Consider the following 14,180-nt stretch of genomic DNA (forward strand, 5'->3'; position numbering starts at 1 on the left):
CTCTTCATGGTCAGGAGATGCTCTTAGCATGTTCTCCAGGGGAAAAGTTTGCAATGGGAAAAGCAGTGATATCACTTGACCAGGATTTGCTGGGCATAACACTAAGATTATCTATGTGTCATGGGTTGTGGGTGGACTTTAAAGAAGCAGAATAGGAAAAGAATTGACACCTTTGAACTTTGGTGTTGAAGAAGACTTCTGAGAATGGACAGCCAAGAAAACAAACCAATGGATCATTGAACAAATCAACCCAAAGTTCTCACTCAAGGCAAGTTATCTGAAGGGGTCCTTGCTGTTCTCTGAGCTTTGTTGTTTTCTTGTAAATATTTCATTATCCAAACTAGGTAACATCATTAATGCTAGTCTACCACTGATGATGTTATCTAATTTGCGTAATGAAATGTCTGCAAGAAAACAATCAAGCTCAGAGAGCACCAAGAACCCCACAATTCAATCCTGCAGTTCTGGGGAAAGTCAGAGCTTCTTTGAAGAATGAGCCCTCCTGTGCATTTTAAAATGCCCCTTTTCTTCCAAAACCTAAATGTTTCATCTTTTATCCTACAGTTATGCTCCAGATTAAAGTAACTACTGCAGTATGAGGTCAGGAAGTATTATATTGTATTTGTGTTCTGTTGTGTTGTGTTGTATTGTATTATTATATTTGTACCTTATTTGTACCCTATGATTATCATTAAGTGTTATACCTTATGATTCTTGACGAATGTATCTTGTCCTTTTATAAACACTGAGAGCATATGCACCAAAGACAAATTCCTTGTGTGTCCAATCACACTTGGCCAATAAAGAATTCTATTCTATTCTATTCTATTCTATTCTATTCTATTCTATTATTTATTATAATATTTATATTATAATATTTATATTATTATATTTTGTTTATATCTTGTTTTTCTTAGAGTTTGCTCCGGAGGGTAGTATACAGGGTCTGCTTGCTTTTGCAGGATGTGACACAGTGTTTTTTAACCGGCCTGTTAGAGAGTCTGGCTGGACTGAATGATTGCTCAAGACCACTCAGACCACTCAGCTGACTTCAATGGCTAAGGCAATATTTTGTCCACTGAAGATGAAACATTTACGGGATGAGAAAAGCATTGCCTTTTCTTAAAAATAAGAGAGAAAGAAAGTACTAAACATCTTCCCATTGTGCCTTTTTTTAATTCAAATTTATATTATATCTGTTCCTGGTGCTTTGCATCAAAATAACTGTACAGCTTTCCACTGATTTTAATCAGAGCTGAGCGCAAAAGCTTGCACTCGCTGGGCATAAAATCTTTTTTTTCCCAAAGAAAGCATCGGAAACAGTACTGTAGAGAAATGTATGAGAAAAGAGGGAAAGGAGATCTAAACTTCTCACACAGTGCTATGTCTCACCTGACTCTAGAGCTAGATACTTTACATGATTTATGAAGAATAAACAGTAGGATTTCCCAAGACAAAATTCATCCGCAGAATTTTCCAGCAATTTAAAGGTTTAGTTTATGACATATGAGAGTGGATTCATTCTAGAATAACACAAAAGCACTGAAAACAGACTCTCCTTGCCAAATATAGCATTTGTTTTATTTAATGTATTTCGCAGTTGGGCTATTTTAATCCTTATAGTCGAAATTCATGGGAACAATACCAAGTAAAAACTCAGGCGTTAAAGCAGCAGGCTGGACTTTCCAAATAGATTCTCAAGTTTCTTCTCTTTCCCATCCACCACCATTCTCCCAATTTCCAATCTCCCTGCCTTTTCTTGACAACTTCTTAGTTGTCAGCGGAAAGTTAATTAAAAACAGGCTGGAAAACAAACATGCATTTCCCATTCAAATCAGAGAAATCTGTGACAAAAGAAAGGCCAAACATTGTGTTATTGGTTACACCTGCTAAAGTAATTCATGCATCCTTTTATATACATATACATACACATATACATATCTGTCATATGTCATATCTGTCATATGGAGGCAAAGAATTCTAATTATCAAGATCGCACAAACATAGAGATCCAACAGGATTTCTGCTTTCTGAGATTCTCATTTCTTACACAAGAAAATAAAAAGAGAATGTATTATTATTTATCTACAACTACAAAGCACATTAACAATCTGCCCAAATTAGCAAACATTACAATACAAATTAAAAATCAAGTATGAAAAACTACAACAAAACTAACAACCGGAACTTTTCTCATCAGAACTTCTCAGTTTCAACTCCAGCCAGAAACCAAATGGCAAACTGTGGGAAGGAAGGCAGGCCTCATGATTCAGAGAAGACCATAATGAGATGGACATTTAGTGTATTTGATGTCAGGATGCTGACATCAAGTGAGTGTAATTCTCTATACCACATGTGCCTTTTGGTTGATAAATACATTCCACAACAGGTGGCTTGAAGACTCCTGTGGATGTCTCTGGATTAGGGAGACATTAGGTCTTGTACCAAATACAATGAATATGCTTGGGATAAAACTGGGTCTAATGTCAATGGTGTACTGGCCTCAACATGCCTAATATGACTGGAAATTCTGGGTACGGCATACAGATGATTGAGACTGGTTTACACTTCTGCATTTTACTACAAAGTGTTATATAAAAGTCTTGTCTGGCTAAAGCCATGATCAATGGTGATGGATATCCATAAAGAGATGTGTTGAAGAGACATGAACAAGAGAGAGACATAGAAAGATACAGACCAAGTCAACCACAGTTTCTACTGTGAAACTCAGTATCCTAGATCAAGGTAAATTCAAAACCACTATGAAATTCTTGGAAGCTTGGCATTGAGACAAATCAGCCATCAACAGATACATAGAGATAAACCATATTTACAAACCATTCAAAAGAGACAATAAAAAAGCTAAGAAAGAAACAAAAAAGCAGTACACATCCTTTCCATCAGTCAACTGTCAGATAATCAGGGGTTAACCCCAGACTAACAATCAAGCAGAAAACAATACCCTAATTCAGGAATTACCAACCTAATTCAGAAAAAAACCCACACTTCTACCAACACCATCAGGGCAAGCTACTTTATAAACAGGGGAAAAACCTCACACTCACTAGCACTGATGATGTTACCTAGTTTGGTAATGAAACATCTGCAAGCAAGCAACCTAATTCAAAGAGCACCAAGGACTCCAAAAGAAAAATGAGTATATTGTATGTTTCCAAAGGGGGAGAACATAATAGATCTCAACGAAGAGGATCTGATCTTAAGAGATAATTCTATAAACTGAGAATACTGATAATCATTAGACTTTGTACAATATGCTATTTTATCTCATGGCCTCTCCTCTTTTTTTGCTCTCCTCTCCTCAGATGAGCCCCAAACTGCAATTTTTGGCCAATTTGTGCCAGGTCTTGTATTCCCTCTGTTCAGGGCAGGCCCCCCCTCAAAATAAAGCAATCCCATACCTATGCAGGAAGCCCAGTCAGGTGCCAGCTGGTATCCTCTGGGGCATTCACATCGATAGGTGCCTGGTGTATTGATGCACAGAGCACCCTGGCTGCATCTGCTGAAGCCCTCAGTACATTCATTGACATCTGAGAAGGGGCAACAAGATTAATGGGACAAATCAACATCCAGGCCTAAAGCAGGAAAGCTTCCATTAATATTTCCATATGCTACAGCACATTTTATAATACAACCATTAACTCCCTGGCTTCTCATCTAGCTCATTCCAGTCAGGACATTCAACCTTGTTTCAGCTATGGAAACACAATTGGGGCCAAATGATTCCAGATGTTTGCAAGTGAGAAGTCCCAAAGCTTAATGATCTCTAAAATGTGTTGAAAACACCAGTTCATCTTTAATGGATACCAGCAGATGGGTAGAAATGAACTTCCCTTTAATTTAGCACAGGTCTGGAAACAACCTCTGGTAAGCTTAGCCACTACAGTTTGAAATAAGTTTATCCTATCTCATAGAATCAAAGAATCATAGGGCTGGAAGAGGCCTTTGAGATCTTCTGGTCTACAGGTCCTCAACCCTGGGCCATGACCCATTTGGAACCAAGCTGTCTGTGCAAGTAGCGTGTGTGCAGCTCCATTTGCGTGAGTTGCGAGCACTCGTGCATGAAGCTCCACCTGTGCAAGCGGCGAGTGCACATGAAGAGCCTTGTTGGCGCAGCAGACTAAAGTGCTGTTAAGTAACACCAGCTGCCTGCAATTACTGCAAGTTCAAATCTCACCAGGCTCAAGGTTGACTCAGCCTTCCATCCTTTCGAGGTAGGTAAAATGAGGACCTGGATTGTGGGGGCAATAAGCTGACTTTGTATAAAAAAGAACACCGCTTGGGAGGGCCGAAAGCCTTACTAAGCAGGTATATACAAAAGTATGAAGGCTATTGCTTAACGCATTGTAAGCCGCCCTGAGTCTCCGGAGAAGGGCGGCATATAAATCAAACCAATAAATAAATAAACAAACAAACAAATAAATAAATAAATAACCACTGCTTGTGCAAATGGAGCTGCGCACACTCTCACACACACCTGCCACTCACACAAAACCAATCTCTCTCCCTCCCGTCGGGCTGCCAAGCTGGAAAATTTGGGGACCGCTATTCTAGTCCAACACCCTGCCCAAGGCAGAAGTCCTTATATCATCCCGGACAGGAGAAACTGTATTGTCCTGGACAGATGGTTGTCCAATATTTCTTTGAAAACCTCCAGTGATGGAGCACTCCATTCCTAAGCAAGACATCATGTGACTGCATTTTGTGATTTTACTGCCAGCTTCTCCATCAACCCTGCTTGTGAGAAACCAGTTATAAAGCATACAAATAGCAATCATCTGATTACGGAATGCTGCAACATTTGTAAGTGTGAGAACCAGTCATAAAGTTACTTTTTCAGCTCTGTGGTTCACTTGAATGATTATCAAATAGGGCAGTCATTAAGTGATGACTACCTGCGTTTGGGAAGAGTGCTAACACAATAGTAAGCCACTGCTATGTAGGTCCAAGTTCAGATCTCGGTATCTCTAGTAGGGTAAGAAATGGTCCAATCCAAATTCATAGAGATCCACTGGCACTTCATTCAGAAAAAGCAACTTGTGCTTCTCAGATGATGTTGAACTACAACTTTCCATAATGCTGATGTACTGTAGATTAATCCATGATTTAATTTAGCAATTGCATTCACATAAGATGCTACCCCAGGCTAAAGACAAAACAGCTATGCGTATGCCATGTAGTAAGCTTGATTATTTTAATTTGTGACTTTACCAAAAAATGGGCCAATTTAGCAATAAAGTGAAGCATCTTCTGCAAATAAGAGTTACTACAGGTAGCTTCTGCTGTTCCCCAAAGCAAATCTGTAAACTCACAGCAGACTTCTAGGACAAAATGTCAGAGCTTTGAGACAAGACAAGAAGTAAAGGGTTTTCCTACTCACCTACACATTCTTTGCCATCTCCCCAGTACCCAGCGGTGCACTCACAGAGATAATCCAGACCAAGCCCTGGCTGGCATCGTGCCATTGTGTCGCAAATGTGGGTGCCATCATAGCATGGGTTCACTGTAGTTGGCCCAGAACTGTCTACATCAGCAAGAAAATCAGTGAGAAGAGATCTTTGGTATCTATATTCTGCTTTTACCCTAAAGAACCTACTTCAGATAGCCTCTGTTGAGAAGTTTTCACAACTTTTTTGTGCCAAAAAACATGAGGAGAAAAGATATTTCTCTTTGAAGTAGCTTCTGAGTATCCTCCTGCACCAAGGAGGCTATTTTAAACCCAAATGTCCATGGGTGCACTTTCCTCTATCTATGAACCCATCACACCTTCTGCACCCAGATGAAAGAGCAATCATTCTGATCAGAGGTCGTATTCAGCAGGTTCTGACCAGTTCTGGAGAACCGGTAGCAGAAATTTTGAGTAGTTTGGAGAACCGGTAAATACTACCTCTGACTGGCCCCACCCCCCATCTATTCTCTCCCTCTGGAGTTCTCTGATCGGGAGGAAATGGGGATTTTACAGTATCCTTCCTCTGGAATGGGGTGAGAATGGAGATTTTACAGTATCTCCCCTGCTACGCCCACCAAGCCATGTCCACCAAGCCACGCCCACCAAGCCACACCACGCCCACAGAACCAGTAGTAAAAAAATTTGAATCCCACCATTGATTCTGATCATTATCAAGAGTGCAGCCCAACCCAGGTATTCTCACAACTACACTTCTCAGAATTCTAGACACCATCTTTGCTTGAAATTATAGGAGTGTTTTCCCCAACTTGGAGAACATCATGTTGTGGAAGACTGTCCTAAGTGATGTTTCTAGCAATGGATCCATCTCAAGAGAGCAATCATTTGCCCAGTTAGGTGTCTGAACTGCACAGCGCCTGACTGCAAAGAACCAAATATTTTTTCCTCCATAAAGAAGCAAAACTCAAAATGCCAAAAAAAAAGTACTCCCAGAAACTTAGCATGTTAAAGGGAAGCTCTCCAGTTACAACTTCTAATCTTCTTTGTGCAGGATTGTGTTGTCTGTTACAGTTTGCCTGCAGTTCTGGTTACAGTTTGGGTACCCATATTTCCAGTACAATTTACTTCCTCAGTGAAAATTGGCCAGAACATTAGACTAAAATAAAGGAACTGGAGCATGTTTCACTGCCTATCATTTTTTGAGATAGAGCCTTATTAAATCCCCGAAAGCAGGAGGTCATTAATGTTTGGAACATATTAAGTGTGGCAGGTGATTGGAAGGTCAATTTTCTCAGGGGAGAAAGTTATGTCAAATGATAAAGAGTTATTTAGCTGTATATCCATGAAAGAAAAGCTGTACTAACCCTCTGTGGATGCAAAAAACTACTTTTAAGAAGGATAAGAGGGATCTCCCTCCCTAACAGAGGACAACTGATTATCATGATTTCATCCTAACATGCAAAATTCTTTTCTAGCTAGAATAGAATAGAATAGAATAGAATAGAATAGAATAGAATAGAATAGAATAGAATAGAATAGAATAGAATAGAATAGAATATTTGGCCAAGTATGATTAGACACACAAGGAATTTGTCTCTGGTGCAAAAGCTCTCAGTGTACATGCAAAGCAACAGAGTAATAATAATAATAATAATAGTAATGATACCAATAAGAGGTTTTCATTATTTGCAGTTATTGGCCTGTCTGTCAGAGGATGATGGTAAATGTAGTGCAACTTCTTAAGGGGTATGAGCTTGAGGAAGACAATCTAAATGTCAGACTTTCCATCTCAAACCTGGCAATTGTTTGCTAGGCATTCCAGCTTTTGCACCAGAGACAAATTCCTTTTGTGTCTAATTACACCTGGTCAAATTATTCTATTCTATTCTATTCTATTCTATTCTATTCTATTCTATTCTATTCTATTCTATTCTATTCTATTCTATTCTATTCCATTCCATTCCATTCCATTCCATTCCATTCCATTCCATTCCATTCCATTCCATCCCATCCCATCCCATCCCATCCCATCCCATCCCATCCCATCCCATTGTTGACTTCAAACACATCTGGAGGTGGTTTAAATGTTATGATAGCAACCAATAATTATTCCACTCTCTTCCATAGATTTGTGGAATTTACTCATAGTTTCCTATTGCTTTCAAGTGGACTAAGTTTTCTCTATATACCGTCTCCAGGATTTGCAGCTGGATAAACACTCATCCTTCAACTATGGCTGTTTCTTTTTTTAACCTTAAATTTGGATTCTTAATCCTGAAATCTGGAACTCATTTACATACTTAAGAGTGGGAGCGGAAGACAACAAACTGTGCTTCTTGTTGTTAGGGAAGCCATGGACCGACCCCCTTGTCTTGGAAGGAGGCACTCTAAGCTTGCAGCCCACACGCTCTGAAATCTCTTTATCATTATCAGGCAGGAAGTCTGGCTAATCCTCACTGATTACTTCAGGAAGCGTAGCTTCACAAGCTCAGGGAAGGGTAAAGGGGTGAAAAAGGCAACAGAGAAGTCAAAAGGCATCTCAGTTTCCATTCCCTACACACACATACCAGGGGTGGGTTCTACTTACCTTTACTACCGGTTCGCAATGGGGCCGCGTGCGCGCTCTTCTGCACATGCGCAGAAGCGTTCTGATGATGTCAGGTTCGGTGGGCGGAGCCTCCCGCCGGTTTTACTACCGGTTCAATAGAACCGGTCTGAACCGGGGGCAACCCACTACTGACACACACACAAAAAACATCCCCTTAACCGAAGGACCATGAAAATGATATTTGGAGAGTGATACCAATGGAAACAACTTGCATGCCAGTAGTTCTCTTATGATCACAACTGAGCCCAAATTTTTTGTTGCTCAGTGAGACATTTGTTAAGTGAGTCTTGCTCCATTTTACAACCTTTCTTGCCATTGTTGTTAAGTGAATCACTGTAGCTGTTAAGTTAGTAACATGGTTGTTAAGTGAATCTGGCTTCCCTGTTGACTTTGCTTGCCTGAAGGTCGCAAAAGGTGATCATATGACCCCGGGACACTGTAACCGTCATAATTGTAAGCCAATTGCCAAGCATCCAAATTCTGACCCTGTGACCATGAGGGTGCCACAACGGTTGTAAGTGAGAAAAATGGTCGTAAGTCGCTTTTTTCAGTGCCATTGTAACTTTAGATGCTCACTAAATGAACTGTTGTAAATCGAGGTACTCTGTAAGTCCCTGAAGAAGCTTTTATTAAAAAAAAAAATGCAAGTTCACAACATGTTGACTGGCGATTCCATTTACAAGTCTGTTTTTGAGGGCATGTGAATTTTTCCTTCTATGTTAGAAAAGTAATTCTGGTTCCTCCTTAGAGCTCAGTATTAAGGAGAGTCTGCCTGGAATGACCATTATACCTTTGAAAGCAGAAATAAATGTTCCTTACATTTCAAAGGAAATGGTTGCTTCATCCTGGAAAATATTCAATGCAGATACACAGATTCTGCCTAGCCATTTATTATATGCACTAGTACAGCGGTCACCAACTTATGGTCTGTGGACCACTGGTGGTCCGTGAGAAAATTTTGATGGTCCACAGAAAATTTATTTGCATTTTTTATATTGCACTAAACAGGGATCCTCAAATTATGGCCCATGGGCCAGATACGTGCAATGAATGCTTGTGTTACTGCAGAGAGTCTCCCCCTTCGAGGTCTTTTTGTGAGGGTTGGAGTTGGGGGCAGAAATTCCAACTTGGGGTCTGCTTCAGTCTCCTGGTGTGGGGCTTTCGGTAAAGGCTTGGGGGAAGCGCCACTGGTGGCAAAGAGCCGGAGGGCCTTGTTCCAGTGGGACTACCTCATGGCCTGGAACTGGCTGACCATCTCATCCCACTGAGCCTCCAGGCGCCGGTACCTGGCCTTGCACTCCCGCAGATCTTCCCTCTGCTTGGAAAGCCTATGCTCATAGTCCTCAGTGAAGTGCTTCTGCTGAGCTTTGGTCAAATTCAATTTGAACTGAGCCAGCTGTTTTGCCAACTCTTTCACATGGTGGCTGCTTAGCTCCAACAACTGCTTCCTGTTGGGGTCCTAATATGCAGCAGATCATATTAGTGGTCCACGGGATTTATAATTATGAATTTAATAGTCCCTGAGGTCCGAAAGGTTGGTGACCCCTGCACTAGTAAGGAGGTATGGCTTTGCTTTTCAATATTATAATCTCAGAGATTGGCAGCCAACACTTCCAAGGAATTTAAATTAGTAGAGAGAATGAAGCTGAAATGCAAAACTGCCCCAAATCTCTCTCATCCCAATCCAAACTCACCTCCCAAGGGTCCAATTTGGTTGTTAATGGCATACCGAAGTACCCTTTCCTCTTCGTTGTACAAAGCAAAGATCCTGTCCACCGTCAGCTGCTGGGTAGTTCGAAGTAACCTGAGATGGCGTGCATGTGGACATTCTTGGTAGGTTATATTCTGGTGCAGCTGGTAGGAGAAACTTTGGTTGACGTTTCCAGAAATTAGGGAATATTCTCGATAAGAAGTAGATGTCACAACTATAAAAGGTTTTTTAAAAAAACAAAAGTGTCAGACCTAGTTAGAAGAAAGGTTCTCAAACTTCCTTGCTTCACAGAACTCTTCATGTTGTGAAGGCATGATGCTGCAAATAGACACCGCAAAACCCAACTTTAGACTAGAATAACAGAGTTGGAAGAGACTTCGGAGGTCTTCTAGTCCAACCCCCTGCTTAGGCAGGAAACCCTACACCACTTCAGATAAGTGGTTATCTAACATCTTCTTAAAACCTTCCAATATTGGAACAACTTCTGGAGGCAAGTTGTTCCACGGATTAATTGTTCTAACTGTCAGGAAAGTTCTCCTTAGTTCTAAGTTGCTTCTCTCCTTGATTAGTTTCTACCCATTACTTCTTGTCCTACCCTCAGGTGCTTTGAAGAATAGCTTGACTCCCTCTTCTTTGTGGCAGCCCCTGAGATATTGGAGTACTGCTATCATATATAACCCTGGTCCTTCTTTTCATCAGACTAAACATACCCAGTTCCAAAAACCGTTCTTTATATGTTTTAGCCTCCAGTCCCCTAATCATCTTTGTTTCTCTTCTTTGCACTCTTTCTAGAGTCTCAACATCTTTTTTACATCGTGGTGACCAAAACTAGATGCAGTATTTCAAGTGTGGCCTTACCAAAGCATCATAAATATGAGGACCCGGATTGTGGGGGCAATAAGCTGCCTTTGTATAAAAAGAATACCGCTTGGGGGGGGGCGAAAGCCCTACTAAGCAGGTATATACAAAAGTATGAAGGCTATTGCTTAACGCATTGTAAGCCGCCCTGAGTCTCCGGAGAAGGGCGGCATATAAATCGAATAAATAAATAAATAAATAAATAAATAAATAAATAAATAAATAAATAAATAAATAAAGTGGTATTAACAATTCACGTGATCTTGATTCTATTCCTTTGTTTATGCAACCTAGAACTTTCCCAATGGATATCACAAAAATGTAAAATATCTCATGGTGCCCCTGTTTGTTGCGTTGCCCTAAGATGCCACATGATACAGTCCAGGCACTGCAATGTTAGAAGATCAAGGTAGTCTTTAAATATGTGCATTAATTGATGCAATCACACAGCAGTGTATCTGTCAGCATGAAAAAAATGGGGACACTTAGAACTGAACTTACAGAACTAATGCCAAGTCTTCTCCTTTTTTTTAATTCATTCATGCTATTTATTTACAGAAATGCAACTTAACCAAAAAAAAAAAAATGAAATGATAACATTTGCTACATAGCAGCTAATTTGCTTGATGGATGTCCAGTCCAGGATGTCAAATGTCCAGTTTAGAAAAGGGAGACTTTATTTATATCTGTCTTTATTATTTTTATAAATAACTGAAGAGAGTGAACATATCTAGTACTCCTCCCTCCTCCTATTTGAACTTTTCTAAATGTTAACTAAAATATGAATATGCCAACCAACTTTCATGTCATAGGATTCTTGTCTAAAAAAAAATCTACCTTAATTGCAAGATTGTGAAGGCAGGTGGACTTTGACAGCATGGCTTGCCTGGAAAGGACAAATGATTATTTATACAGCAATCAATCATACCTGAATCCAAGTAATGGTATATCTCCTTATAAGGTGCTATGTGGACTGTAAAATTCTCAGGAATATAAGGCACTCGCCCTTGAATTTCAGTCCTAACACTGAGGTAATTTTCGGCATCCAGACCATCGGCTCTTTGCTGGATGAAAACTTTTTCTTCTCCTGGATAGAACGTAACTTCCAGATTATGAGTGAATTTAGCACCTGGGGAAGAGTGTTAAGGGAGGAAAAACAACAAAAATAATAAGCCCAGCACGAACACACAATTTTATGGCCCTGAAATACAGCATCAGCTAAAGTACAGGGCCGGAGTCAGAGGAATGTGCTTCTAGTCTTTATAATAGTGACTGAAAGAAAATACTTCACAGTTCATTCCATCTTCCTATAATGAGCTGGCATGAATAAGGAAGAAAACTAGGCAAACGTGTATAAACATAGATACAGGTAGTCCTCAATTTATGACCACAATTGAGCCCAAACTTCCGTTGCTAAGCAAAACAGAGTTTTGCCCTAGATTACCTTTCTTGCCACAGTTGTTAAGGGAATAACTGCAGCTGTTAATTTAGTAACACAATTGTTAAGTGAATCTGGCTTCCCTATTAACTTTGCTCATCAGAAGGTTGCAAAAGGTGATCACACCCTGGGACACAGCAACTGTCTTAAACATGAGCCAGTTGCCAAGCGTCTGAATTTGATCGTGTGACCATGGGGATGCTGCAACAGTGGTAAGTGTGAATTATGGTCATAAGTCGCTTTTTTCCCATGCCACTATAACTTCGAACAGTCACTAAACAAGTGGTTTTAAGTCAAGGACTACCGAGAGTTAGAGTTTAGTTTATTGTTTAGCCCATTGGCCATATCAAAGTACAGAGTTCCAAACACAAATTATTACTAAAATCCGATAAAAACAGTTTAAAACGAGATCGAAATAAAATACGAGAACTACCTGTACATTTATGGCTTTGATGTTTCTTGGGCACAAATTTGTTTGCATGGAAACCATATTCACACAGATGGGATTAGCCAGCTCCACTTGTGTCAGCAGAAGAGGCATGCTGTGGACCAGGGGTCTCCAACCTTGGCAACTTTAAGACTTGTGGACTTCAATTCCCAGAGTTCCTCAGTCAGCGAACCACAAGTCTTAAAATTGCCAAGGTTGGAGACCCCTGCTGTGGACTCATTCAGCCAAGGAATTTCAGCTGATGGAGCCTAGAAGAAGATTCCTTTCTGCCATGGCTCCCACCCTCTGGAACTTCTTGCCCTCCCAAGTCAGATCTGCTCCCACCTTTTTGGCTTTCCGAAAGGCCTTGAAGACATGTCTATGCCAAATTAGCCCAGGGCCTTAATGGGGGTGCAGCATGTTGGAGGTCTTTAAGGGAGTGGAGAACATTCCTCTCTGTGCACAGTTTGCATCCTCCCTTTCCATCCTGCTTAGTTTTATTTTAATTGAATGTTTAAATTTAAGATCTTCATTTATTTTTTAAATGTTTATTCTGCATTGCCTACAAGATAGATAGATAAGTGGATAGATACTGTAGATAAATAGATAGACAGACAGACAGACAGATAGATAGACAAACAAACAAACAAACAAACAAACAAACAAACAAACAGGCTCCTCTGTTTAGATGAGGGCCCTCTTCTACTCACCAGTGACGCTGAAGCCATTTTCGTAGCCAGGTTTCTCCAGAGCAAAAAGCCAACCAAACAGGCCCCCGATGGGAGCCAATGGCATCAGGGACGAGGCAGCTGGCTGAGGCACATGACTGATAGCCGTGTATGCTCTTCCATCATTGCCAACAATGTAAGCATGTAGGTCTACTTCACTAAAACGCACCGGCGTTTGTCCTACCAGGAGGTTTCCACTCACTTTGCCATTTAGACGATGAGCAGCTCCTAAGAAGCAAAAGCAGCATCAGCCATCTAAGGACCAAAAGTTCCCAGAGATGGCCACCATGAAAGATTTTACACAGGGAAATCTCTTTCATGTGTTAATTTCTATACCACGGTAGAAGAGGATTTAAAATTCCAAACTGGAAGATCTTCCGTGGAAGGATTCCCAAAACAGGTTAAACCCTTCAACCCAAGACAATAAAACACATACCATGCTAGGCCCAAATAAATAAACCAGATTATGGCTTAATACCATAGCCTGATTCACAGAACATTTTAAAACAATAGCTATCTTCCAATAATACAATCCCATTTTAGTCTAGTTTTATTCATTGCACAGGTTCCCTCCAGATGTTTTCTTTAGGGGCTGACGTGAAGCACAGAAAAGCAGGGGAAATCACTGCAGAGATGAATGTACAATGAAAGACAGGGCATTCACACATTGCCTTGGCTTATCTGTAGCTATGAAAGTGCAAGAACATCACTTTCCGATTAGAACTTCACCAAAACCTCTTCTCTTGTGTAAAAAATTGGGGGGGGGGGAACCCCATCATTTGTCTCCACAGCACTGCACCTAAACTTCAGAACAAACTTAAAATCACTTATTCGAGCTCCATGGGTCAGAGAAAGTGCTTTATTTTTCCTTTCTTTCTATGCTAAAAACCTGAGACCTGTTGAATCATCATTTCAGAGATATTTCCTTACCTAACAGAGAAACAGAATAACCAAGAGCAAAAAAAGCAATGGGAACAGGAGTAAT

General features: G+C 40.4%; 1 protein-coding gene across 1 annotated transcript in view; it reads right to left on the reverse strand.

The window, feature by feature from the left end:
* Positions 1-14,180, reverse strand: part of NID2 (nidogen 2) — a 75,749-nt gene that overhangs the window by 28,794 nt on the left and 32,775 nt on the right. Inside the window, exons 6-10 of the mRNA XM_070931671.1 lie at positions 13,178-13,423; positions 11,531-11,731; positions 9,728-9,958; positions 5,399-5,542; positions 3,420-3,548 (exon numbers count right to left, since the gene is read on the reverse strand). Of these exons, the coding sequence (XP_070787772.1) occupies positions 3,420-3,548; positions 5,399-5,542; positions 9,728-9,958; positions 11,531-11,731; positions 13,178-13,423 (951 nt within the window). The remainder of the gene's footprint in view (positions 1-3,419; positions 3,549-5,398; positions 5,543-9,727; positions 9,959-11,530; positions 11,732-13,177; positions 13,424-14,180) is intronic.

The sequence above is a fragment of the Pituophis catenifer genome, unplaced genomic scaffold, assembly GCF_029215685.1.
Source record: "Pituophis catenifer annectens isolate HBS135680 unplaced genomic scaffold, rPitCat1.0.hap2 SCAF_1, whole genome shotgun sequence".
NCBI classification, from domain to species: Eukaryota; Metazoa; Chordata; class Lepidosauria; order Squamata; family Colubridae; genus Pituophis; species Pituophis catenifer.